General features: G+C 51.5%; 1 protein-coding gene across 1 annotated transcript; it reads right to left on the reverse strand.

The window, feature by feature from the left end:
* Window positions 1–1252: 1252 nt before the first annotated feature.
* On the reverse strand, window positions 1253–11573 carry LOC150043828 (cytochrome P450 2B4-like). Its single transcript, XM_090323011.1, has 9 exons — window positions 11354–11573; window positions 8830–8992; window positions 8576–8725; window positions 7753–7913; window positions 6614–6790; window positions 5143–5284; window positions 3990–4177; window positions 3216–3357; window positions 1253–1714 (listed from the first exon to the last, which is right to left on the reverse strand). The coding sequence occupies exons 1-9, from the start codon at window positions 11522–11524 to the stop codon at window positions 1533–1535; spliced, it is 1476 nt and encodes a 491-aa protein (XP_090179137.1). The 5' UTR covers window positions 11525–11573; the 3' UTR covers window positions 1253–1532.
* Between the last annotated feature and the right edge of the window lie 422 nt (window positions 11574–11995).

Consider the following 11995-nt stretch of genomic DNA (forward strand, 5'->3'; position numbering starts at 1 on the left):
GAGAAAGAATTGGATTGATATAGATAGGTGATAGATGGATGACAGACAGACGATTAATGGAGATAGAGACGGATAGATACTGGTCATACATGGGTGGAAGATGGACAAATGGATGGATGGATAGATGTCAAATGGAGATAATAGATGAATAAATTGATGAATGAATGACAGATGGAGAAGACAGAGAGAGACAAAGAGAGAGGTGGGGGGGAGTAGATTGTCCAAGGACCAATGTAAGAATCTGAACACTCAGTAAGACAATGGAGGTTCACAATTATAATCCTAGCCACTCAGGAGGATGAAAGCTGAGGATCGTGGTTCAAAGCAAGCCCTGGCACCAAAGTCCATGAGATTCTTATCTCCAATGAGCCACCAGAAAACAGCTCCCAGGCCCAGAGCCTGGCACTGGCAAAAAAGAAAAAAACACTGTGTGAGGTGATGGGATTGGGGGACTCGTCCTTTACATGCAGAGGAGGCTGGAGATGTTTGCATGGAATGAAAGGCAGCAGACACCAGACACTGCATGATGTTTAATTCTATTTATTTGAAATCTGCTGAACAGATCAGTCAATCAACATCAGTCAGGTTAGTAGGTTCAAGGCTTGGGATGGGGGAGAACGGGATGCAGAGACTCAGCACTCCACTCATGCCTGCGTGACCACACAGAACCTGTGCCCTTGTGTGCCTGGGTCACGTGCATCTCTAAGAGAAATGGGCATCCAGGCATGAGAGACTCTGGCCTGTGTACATCCAGACCAGGAGGCTGAGATTTGAGGATCATGAAGATCATGGCTCAAAGTCAATGCTCCCCTCTCCCACTCGCCATACCCCCTGCCAGCCCTGAGCAGGAAAAAATCATAATCGTCTTATCTCCAATGAACCAGGGAAGAAACCAAAGCCAGAAGTGGTGTGACTCCAGTGGTAGAGTGCCAGCTTTGAGAAGGAAAATTAAGTGAGAGTGTGAGGCTCTGAGTTCAAGGCCAAGGACTGGCTGAGAAAAAGAGAGAGAGAGAGAGAGAGAGGCAGGGGTTGGAAGCAGACAGACAGAGGAAGTGAGTAAGGAAGAGAGACAGACAGACAGACAGACAGACAGACAGACAGACAGACAGACAGGCAGGCAGGCAGGCAGGCAGACAGGTAGACAGACAGATACAGCCACTGTACCAAGCCCATGGCAGACAGGCAGAAGTCATATATAGAGTCCATCGACATTGACAGATTATGGGAAGTGGGCAGAGGGGAGCTGAGCAAGGGAGACCCCATTTTTCATCAGGCATTAGCTTAGAACCATATCCAAGAAGGATCTGGAACAGAATTTTCCTTCTCAGCCCCTGCTCTGGATACACACACCCAATAAAGGGGCCTTGCAGTGCTGGTTGTTATGGTTATTTTGGTGGAAGATTGCCTCTAATGGCTGCGACTTCTGATTACAGGAGAAGAAAAGTCTGCTCAAGCTATGGAGATGAGAGGCTGTGCACCCCAGATGGTGGTGAGCAGACACTGGAGGCCAGAGCCCTCTCCTGTCAACCCGTTCAGAGGGGCAGGAAGCGGAGCTGGTAGGTGGGGGGTACTCTGCCCACACCGCACTCTCGGGGGGTCAGGTCAATGTCCTTTGGGGCCACGGAACAGGACACGGAGAAGTGCTGGAGAATCGTGGTAAAGAAGAGGAATAATTCATTCCGGGCGATTCCTTCACCAAGACAAACGCGCTTTCCTGTAGGCACAGAGGACCAGCCAGTGAGTGCTGGCACATGGCAGGGTCTTCACCGGGCCCCATCCTTCAGCCCAGACAGCTGTGACCTGTGCCCACTGCACAGAATGGATTGTACACTGCAGAATCAGGGTATATGTTTTTGTCCGTGGTTCAGGGGAAGGGATTCCTAAATCTTCTGACACTGGGAGCACAATATTAGGTGTAGGTTCTGTGTTTAGTTCTCTGTTTATTTTGTGCCCATCCTGAGACTTGAACTCAGAGCCTGGGTGCTTTCCCTCAGCATTTTGCCTTCAAGACTTGTGTTCTACCATTAGAGTCAGTTCTACTTCTGGCACATGCCCTTGTGTGTGTGCATTTGTATGTGTGTGTGTGTTGGTTCATTGGTGATAACAGTCTCATAGAGGCTGGGAAGGCGGCTTAGTGGTAGAGTGCTAGACCAGCATGCAGGATACCCTGGGTTTGGGTCCTCAGTACTACACAAGCAGAAGAGGCCAGAAGTGGCGCTGTGGCTCAAGTGGTAGAGTTTGAGCAAAAGAAGCTCTGGGACAGCACCCAGGTCCTAAGTTCAACACCCAGGACAGGCAAAAACAACTATGACAACTGAAAAGCCTCACAGACTTTTCTGCCTGGGCTTATTTGAACCATGGATCCTCAGCTCACAGCCTCCTGAGTAGCTAGAATTACAGGTGTGAGGACCGGCATCTGGCTCAAAGTTAGGTTGTATAGACTGTCAGCTCCACCTTGGCTCCTGTGAGGAGCCTCTTGTGAGCTGGGTGGGATGGGTGTGGAATGGCATCTCCGTGAGCAAGGATCCACCATCCTTTGGCATCTCCAAAATGCAGCAGACAGGTGGAGAGAAGGTGTCAGGCAGGCCCTTCCCCAGGAACTGGTTCTGAGATTGGATTTTCCCCTTCCCTATCCTTGGGGCTATTTGGACACCTTCCTATCTCATTGGCTCTAACAGTGTGTTCTTCTGCACAAAGAAGCCTCTCTTCTTCTTTTCATGCTTGTGATTGGTGTGTGTGTGTGTGTGTGTGTGTGTGTGTGTTGTGTGTGTGTGCATGCAAACACACTAGACCTGGGGTCTGAAATCCAAGATCTAGATGCTGTCCCTGAGCTTTGTTCCTCCACGCTAGAGCTCTACCACTTGAGCCACAGCTCCACCTCTGCCCTTTGGCTGGTTCCCTGGAGATAAGAGTCTCCAGGACTTCCCTGCACAGACTGGATGGAACTGTGACCTAGAGTAGCCAGGAGGACAGGGCTGAGCCTCCCGGTACCAGGCCTCAAGATGTGTCCTGAGGACATAATCTAGCCTCTCCAGTCCCCTCCTGGGCTTGGGGTACACATGGAATGGGGGCTGCTCAGGCGAATCAACTAGAACAGACTGTGCTGAAAAACTCTGAGCCAGCTGTTGTGGGTGGGAGGCAGCTGGGGGCAGGTGGGGGAGAGGAGGGAACCTTGCCTGCTGGGGTCCTGGAAAGGGAGCCAGGGTTCCACTCACCAGTGGAGAAAGGCATGAAAGCGTCATTCTTCTTCAGCGCCCCACTAGCATCCAGAAAGCGGTCAGGATTGAACATGTCTGGTTGGTGGAAGTACTTCGGGTCATGCAGCGCAGAGCTCAGGATGGGATAGACTTCAGTGCCCTGCCAAGGCCACCAGAACACATGTCCAAGGCCGGACTGGAGGTGTGGTTCAGGCTGCAGAACACCTCTCCAGCCAGCCTGCAGCCCTGAGTGCACACACACACACACACACACACACACTCTCTCTCTCTCTCTCTCTCTCTCTCTCTCTCTCTCTCTCTCTCTCTCTCTCTCTCTCTCCCACACACGAGAAAATAGATACAGTTTAACCTAGATAATGGGACATTGTTGAAAAACAAAACAGCAACAGGCTGAGAAAAAGGATTAAGGACGGAGGTGGTAAACCATAGCTCACACCTCTAATCTTTGCTACTCAGGAAGCTGAGATGCAGAGGATCTCAATTTGAAGCCTGGAAAGTCTATGAAACTAGTATCTCCTGTGTTTGGAGTGATAGAGCATGAGCCTTGAGCACAAGAGCTCAGGAACAGCTCCCAGGCTCTGAGTTCAAGACGGAGAAAGAAGAGGGGGAGCAAGAAGAGGGGGTGAGGGAAGACGAGGAGGAGGAAGAGGAGGAGGAGAAGGAAAAAGGAAAAGGGAGAGGCCCAAGGCCTTGGCAGGGGCAAGCAGAGAGGGCAGTGGAAGGGAGAGGAAAGGAGGGGAAGGGAGGGGACAAATTCTGAGTCAGTCTCACCTTGGGGATGATGTACCCTCGGAATGAAGTGTCCTTGGTGACCGAATGAGGTACCCCCATAGGGAGGAGGTCAGAGAACCTCTGGATCTCGTGGATGGCAGCGTCGGTGTACGGCATCTTGCCGCGGTCATCCATCGCTGGAGGGCGGTGAAGGCCGATGACCTCCTTGATCTCTTTTTGGATTCTCTCTGCACAGATAAGGGAGGGGACAATGAATTGCACCTGGCACAGGCAATGCAGCCAGGACACTGCTTTCTGCATGTCAGGGACATCTCGAGAACCTGCAATGAGTAACTCCATGACTCTTGACACAGTGCTCTACAGGACAGGGCAGCAGAACAACACAGAAAGAATTCACTGCCTTTGAAATGTCCTGTCCAGCCAGGCACGGTGGCTCATGCCTGTAATCCTAGCTACTCAGGAAGCTGATCTGAGGATCAAGGTTCAAAGACAACCCAGGCACTAAAGACCATGAGACTCTTATCTCCAATTATCCACAGAAAACCCAAGTGGTCCTGTGGCTCAAGGAGCCTTGAGTGAAGAGCTCAGGGACCACGCCCGGGCCCAGAGTCCAGACCCCCAATGGACAAAAAATAAATTTAAAAAAGCTGAAAAGAAAATGTCTCGTAAAGTGTAGGCCCTTGGGTGGCTCATAGATGAATCAGTGAATAGACAGGCGACTTAATCAGTTGATGAGTAAATCGATCACACTGATCCATCAATCAGCAGATGGCTGGCTGGGTGGGTGGATGTGTGGATGAGGTGATGGGTGGGTGGATGGGTGGATGGGTGGATGATGCATGTGTTGATGACTAGATAGGTGAATAGATGAGAGGGCAGGTAGGCATATGAATAAGTGGGATGGATGGATGGATGGATGTAAAGACACATGGACAGATGGACAGTTGGGTGGGTGGATGGATGTTCTCCTGGATGGATTGATGGCCAGGTAGATAGACAGGTGGATAGCTCCATCTTTAAGCAATGGGACAAAGGGTGGAAGAAGGAATCATCTACTCTTTCCATGCCCACCAGTGGACAGGCTTAGTGGGAGGCCTGTAGAGATGACAGAATAAGATGCCAGCATCTCTCAGCCCTCCCCCACCGCTGCCGCCCACGGGGCTCCCCAGGCCTCGTCGAGGGGCCGCCCTACCTGCAACATGGGGGTACTTCATCAAGATAAGGAAGCCGTAGCGCAGAGTGGTGCTGCTGGTCTCCGTGCCCGCAAAGAAGAGCGAGAGCAAGTTCAAGATGAGATTCTTGTGGTGGAACTCGGTGTGGAGGTTGGATTTCTCCTGGGTTAGGGGGTGAGGGGAAATGGGGGTCAGGGGAGACCTCCCTACAGGACCCAAAGGGTCTGTGGGTGCTCTCCCTGGTCCCAGGGCTCCTGCTCCTGCTCCCGCTTTGCATTTCTCTGTCTGAACACATGCACCCATTGAAGTCTCTATGTGGTTCTCTCTTCCCACTGTCCCACTCTTTCCCTTTCTTTAGTATTTTTCTCTCTCTGTCTCTGTCTCTCTGTCTCTGACTCTGTCTCTATGTCTTTGTCACTCTCTCTCTCTCATACACACACACACACACACACACACGTGCGCGCGCACACACACACATTTTAAAGGTAATGGATGTGGGGCGTGACAGTTACTTAAGGAAGATAATGAGTACATTTGTTTCACAACAGTGTTACCCCCTCCCCCATTTTCTTCCACTTATCCCTCCCCAGTCCCTTCTCTGTTTCTCACTTGTTGGTCTCACCCCGCCCACCTCCACTCTTTCTACATCAGTGGGTCATTTTTCAGGCTGCCTGTACATCTTCCTCTGACAGTTCCTTACTCTAGATGGATGGGTAGACAGATGAATGGGTGGATGGATGGATGGATGAATGGATGGATGAATGGATGGAGAGATAAATAGATTGAAAGGCAAATAAGTGAATGGATGGATAAATGGATAATAGATGGATTCATTGGTGGATGGATAGGTGTGTAAGTGAATGAATGGATGGATAGGTGAATAGAATGGTGGAGGGCTGGATAGGTGGGTAAGTGAATGGATGGATGGATAGATGGATAGGTGAATAAGTGAATGAATAGGTAAGTGGGTAGATGGATAAGTTGATAGATGGGTAGGTGGATATGTGGATAAGTGAATAGGCAGATTAGTGGTGGATGGCTAAGTGTAAAGATGGATGGATAGCTGGATAAATGAACAGGTGGAGAAGTGGGTGGATAGGTCAGTGGATGAATGACAAATGGGTAGATGGATGGATATGTGGATAATAGAATTGATGGGTGGATAAGTGGATGGATGATGAGTGAATAGATGGATGTTGGGTAGATGAATGGACAGATGGACAGACATGTGGATGCAATACTGGATAAAGAAGTTGTGTAGATACACAGACGAATGAGCAGGTGGGTAAGTGAACGGGTGGATGAACTGGACGGATGGATGATAGATGGGTGGATGCGTGGAGGCATTGGTAGATTGATGAGTGATGGATGTCAGATTCAGCCTTCTGCCCCCCCCCCTTAATCTTCCTATCCTATCTCCCCATTCCCTGCTCTTCAATTCCTTCCTTGCCTTTCTTCTCTGGCTACTGTCCCTCCACACATGACACCCACTTTTTCCATGCGCAGGAGGTAGGTGTCGATGAAGTCTCTCGGGGTGCTGGGGTCCAGAGTTGCCCGGTGCTTCTCCACACTCTGGGCAATGAAAACATTGATTTCCTGCAGGTTCTTGTAGATTTCTCTGTGTGGCCCAGGGAAGTACTTCATGACATCCGAGAAAAGCTCAAATACCTGCCAGATGCAGGCCCAGAAGGTACAGGGAGGGGTCAGGAGAGACTTTAGTACTGAAACCTCCTGCTCTCCCTGTCTCTCTCTGTCTCTCTCCTCTTCTCTCCCTTCCCCATTACAAATGCACACATATTTCCAAACAGCCTTGCAGATGTTTCCTCTGTCCTGTCCTCTTTGTTGTTGTTGCCAGTCCTGAGGCTTGAACTCAGGTCCTGAGCACTGTCCTTGGGCTTTCTCAAGACTAGAGCTCTACCACTTGAGCCACAACTCCTCTTCCTGCTTTTCTTATGTATGTGGTATCAAGGAATCGAAACGAGGTCTTCATGCAAGCTAGGCAAGCACTCTACCACTAGGCCACACTCCCGACCCCTGTCCTGTCTTCTTATACTTCACTTTTTCTGCATCTTCTTCCCTTCCTTTCCCAAGCTCTCACTCTCTTCTCATCTCCCTTATTCTCACCTTCAGAATTCCTCTTCCTTGGGGCCAGGAGTTTGGCCTAGTGCTGGGGTGCTTGCCTAGCATGCATGAAGACCCAGATTTGATTCCTCAGTACCATGTACATTAAAAAAAAAAAGACCCGGAAGTGGTGCTGTGTCTAAAGTGGTAGAGCTCTAGCCTTGAGAAAGTGCAAAGACAGTGCTCACGCCCTGAGCTCAAGCCCAGGACTGGCAAAAAAAAAAACGATTTCCTCTTCCTTCTTCCCTCCCTTTCTTCCAGCCTTTCTTCCTTCCTTCCTTCCTTCTTTTCTTCCTCCCACCCTCTATCTCTCCCTCCTCACCTCTAAGGATCCCTCTCTCCTCTCTGTCTCTACCCCTTTTCCAATCCTTTTGAGCCTCCAACAGACATCCTTCCTTTTCCCTGCCTGCCCTGCACAGCCCTTCCCTGATTTCCATCCCACTTGCCCTCCTTCCCTCCTTCCCTCCCTCTATCCCTCCCTCCCTCCCTCCTTCCCTCTGTCTCCCCACCTGGCTGTAGAAGGAGCTGATGAGCGCAAAGCTCTGATAGAACAAGTCCAGGAGGCGCAGGAAGTTGCTATCTTTGTAGTCAAACCGCTCCCCAAAGACAATGGAACAGATGATGTTGGCGGTAATGGACTGGAAGATGAAGGTGGGGTCCACAAGTTCCCCTACGAGGAGAAGGGGGCACTGGAGCTGCCAGTCAGGGTCCCCTCTGTGTGAGTGACCTGCACTGCGCAGGACTGAATGACTGAAAACATCCCTGTCTCTCCTTCCTGTACGCCTGCCTGTGCCTCTCTGACACAGGGTGTGTGTGTGTGTGTGTGTGTGTGTGTGTGTGTATGTGTGTGTGTGTTGGTGATAAGGCCTGAACTCAAGGCCTCTTCCCATTCCTTGGCTGTCTTTCACAGCTGAAGTTCTGTCACTTGAACCACGCCTCCATCTCTGCTGTGTTTGGTGGGTAGTGGAGCTGGAACTCCGGGCCTGGGCTCTGTCCCTGAGCCCTTTTGATCAAGGATAACACTCTCCCATTGTGAGCCACAGAGCCACGTCTGGTCTTCTGGTGACTCCTTGGAGATGAGAGTCTCACGTACTTCCCTGCCCAGGCTGGCTTCCAACCACCGTCATCCTCAGCTCTCAGCCTCCTGAGGAGCCGGGAGGACAGGGCCGAGGCTCTGGGGCCCAGCTCTTCACTAATTCCTGAACACAACCATCCACAGTCAATCATCACCCTTCTTCCCTGGTGTCTGTCTGTCTCTCACTCACGTCTCCATCTGTACCATCTCTCGATTGCTGTCCCCTCACCTCCTCGTCCCTGGGCCCTGGGCCTCACCATTGGTTTTCCGCAGCTCCTCCACCAAGCACCGGGCCTCCTCTTGGATCCGCTCCTCCACGCTGCGCTTCCCCATGCCAAAATCCCTCATGGTGGCCAGTGAGAACCGCCGAAGGGTCTTCCAGCGCTCCCCATTGGCAAACACCACACCTGGAGTATGGAGAGTGGAGGCAGGGGTTCCAGGAGGAAGATCCACAGAGACCCTTCCTCCTCTCCCCTCCCCAGCTTCCCCCCTCCATCCCGCAGGCCCTCACCATAGTCCTGGAAGACTGGCTCCACACTGGCGATGGTCCCTCGGCCAGAGAAGGCCTCGGCGTGGTCCACCAGGGCCTCTCGGATGGCGTCCGTGCCACACAGCATCACCACTGGCCTGCGGCCCAGGTACACAGTGAACACGTCCCCGTACTGTTCCCGAAGCTGCCAGGGCAAAAAGACAAGAGCAGCTGCCAACTCCTTGTGAGATGGTTCACACCAGCAGCTGCAGCCAGGTCCCAGCCCCGGGCTCACTCCTGCATCCCAGCTACTCAGAAGGTGGAGATAGGAGGATCACAGTTCAAGGCCATCTGAGGCCATAAAGTTCCTGAGACTCTTATCTCCAAAGAACCAGCAGAAAACCGGAAGTAGCTCTGTGGTTTAAAGTAGTAGACAGCTAGCCTTGAGCACAAAACCTCCAAGACAGCACCCAGTCCCTGATTCAAGCCCCATGACTGACACGAGAGAGGAGGAAAAAAATAGCAATGATAGTTCAAGCAAAAAAAAGTGCTGGATGTGAGGCCCACTTGGCAGTGTCTCTTGCACACAAATCAGGAGGCTCTTGTGGTTCAAATCCTAGTACCACCAAAGCATAAATATAAAAAACACAGGGAACATGGAGCAAATATAAGATAGGCAGTGACTCTGACAGAATGTAGCACAGCAACAAAAAACATTCATCTACCACAAACACTAACAACAGGTATGCAGTTCCCACACAGAATATGGGTGTGAAAGCGGCTAGACACAGAAGCCGGGTTCGGCCTGCCTTTGATGCCCTTTACGGGAAGTTCTGAACCAGACACAATCAACACCAGTGTCAGGATAATGAGGAGAATGCGGGAAGGTACTCTGAAACCAGCTCTGGTCTTCTTTGGTCTGTGTGTTGGGTTTGCTGCAGTCTTGTTGGCTGTGTGCTCTTTGGTGAGGTTCAACTTAATGCACTCTTCACTCAAACACTCATAGCAGTAAGCCAGGCCTGGTATCTCACATCTATCATCTCAACTCTCATGGGGAAGCTCACTCCAGGCAGGACTCCCGATCTGGTTTTGTGCTAGGCCTGGGTTACTAGAGCCCAGAGTCACTTCTGTACCTGGAACACTGGGTGGCACTCTGCATCAGGATTTTCACCAATTGTGTGTGTGTCTGTGTGTGTATGTGTGTGTGTGTGTGTGAGTGTGTGTGTGTACACCCGTGCATGTGCATCCAAGTGCTTGCACACATACCAAGCCCGGGGCTGGAACTCAGGCCTTTTGGTCCCTGAGCTTCTCTTGCTCACAGCTACCATTCTACCAATTGAGCCACAGCACCACTTCCAGTTATTTGGTGGTTCTTTGGAGATAAGGGTCTCAAGGACTTTTTTTGTCCCAGCTGGCTTTGAACTGTGATCCTCAGAGCTCAGCCGCCAGAGTAGCTAAGATGACAGGGGTGAGCTGCCGGCACCTAGCTAGAATCCCTTCTCTACAGAAACCCTCCTGGACCCTTGGGTTCTAACAAAACAGCAAGAGAACACATGCTTAAAACACTGGAGAAGCCAAGCATGGTGACACTCCTGTAATTCCACCCCGGGAGGAAAAGACAGGAGGAACCTGAGCTCAACGGCTAACCCTGGTTCAAGACAAAAATTAACCAAAACTCCAAAGCTCAGAGGCACAGCACTCTCCTGGCGTGAGCAAGACCCTGGATTTTCTAAATGACACCGCAAAAAGAATACAAGAAAATCAGAATGGCTCCTCCAGACTCCATTCTGCACCTGCCAGGCTCATCAGGTTTCCATTGACGGCAGCTGACCCGCCTCTTTCCTGCCCTCCCTCCCCTCCTCTCAGCCTGGCACCAACTCTCCCTCAGACTTTCTATGCCCTTGTGACCAAAGCAACACCGATTGGGCTGTTACTTCCACCCTGTCTGCTTGGGTTGGTTTCCTTCCTCTCTCTCTCTCTCCCTCACCCTCTCTCTCTCTGTCTCTCTGTCTCTCCCCCCCCCCCCCGCGCTCAGACACATACACAATGACATGGCAGTGGGGGACAGAGACAAAGGACTTTATGTATCTACAACCAGATATTACATGAACTTTCCACACCCTTGTTGACCAAAACAAAATTGACTGGGCTGTTATTTCCACCTGGTCTGGTTCTTGGGTTGGTTTCCTCTCTGTGTCTCTGTGTCTCTGTGTCTCTCTCTCTCTCTCTCTCTCCTCACACACATACCCAAGGACATGGCAGAGGGTCACAGAGGATAGTATAAATGTACATCCTGACACTCCTTCTGGGGACAATAACACACACACACACACACACACACACACACACACACACACACACACACACACACACACACCCCAGAACTTTCCAAAGGAACAGGAATGCTTCTGACAATCTAACCACCATCCTTCATGTTTCAGCATCTTACCTTTGACTCCTCCCCCTTCTGCCATCTGGAAGGGAGCCTCACTCTCCCTGCTGTGTGATCCCCACTTCCCTTCCTGTCAAAGCGGGGGACCCCGGGATCCTACCACCCCAGTCTCACCTGCAGGAAAGACTTAAGGAGCCCATGTCTGTTCATTTGCAGAACATTCCCAAACAAGGGCAGGGGCCGAGGCCCTGGAGGGAGGTGGCCGGAGGACTTGGAGCCTGGCTTGAACACGAGAAGGAGAAGGCCAATGAGGACCCCAAGGGCGAGGAAGACGCTGAGCTCCATGGTCCAGGGCTGGTGCACCTCCAGCCTTGAACTTGCCCTTTTATTCTGAGGGAGTCTGCTCACCCATGAGGCCACGCCCTCCCATTGCTCCCTCCCTCAACCCCTCCCCTGTTCCCCAGGGCCAGCTCAGGGAGGGGTGTGGGCTGCTACTCTTCCTGCCAGGCAGCCTGGCCACGCCACTCTCTTCCCTCCCCAGCCCTAGAGACCAGTTGGCAGAGTGTGTGTTTGTGTGGACGGAGGAGTCTGCATGTGTGGGTGTGTGTCCCAGCACAGCAGGGAGCTCCTGGAGTACAGGCATCTGCTTTCCCATGCTCAACGTGTATTTCTATCTGTTGAGCTCTGGACATTTCTGTGGGATCAAAGAGCACACGTGTGTGTGTGTGTGTGTGTGTGTGTGTGTGTGTGTGTGTGTGTGTGTGTGTATCTTGGGCCCAGACCCCATCCCCCAAGGTCTCCCTGTCCTGACCTCCG

This window comes from Megascapheus bottae, chromosome 31 (genome assembly GCF_031878675.1).
Source record: "Megascapheus bottae isolate mThoBot1 chromosome 31, mThoBot2.hap1, whole genome shotgun sequence".
Classification (NCBI taxonomy): domain Eukaryota; kingdom Metazoa; phylum Chordata; class Mammalia; order Rodentia; family Geomyidae; genus Megascapheus; species Megascapheus bottae.

Excerpts from the sequence above, each read along its gene's own strand:
- LOC150043828 (XM_090323011.1), bottom strand. The coding sequence starts at position 11,524 with ATGGAGCTCAGCGTCTTCCTCGCCCTTGGGGTCCTCATTGGCCTTCTC. Across the intron at positions 4,178-5,142 it reads GAAGTACCCCCATGTTGCAG|AGAGAATCCAAAAAGAGATC; the intron begins GTAGGGCGGCCC and ends TTATCTGTGCAG. Across the intron at positions 3,358-3,989 it reads GAGGGTACATCATCCCCAAG|GGCACTGAAGTCTATCCCAT; the intron begins GTGAGACTGACT and ends TGGCCTTGGCAG.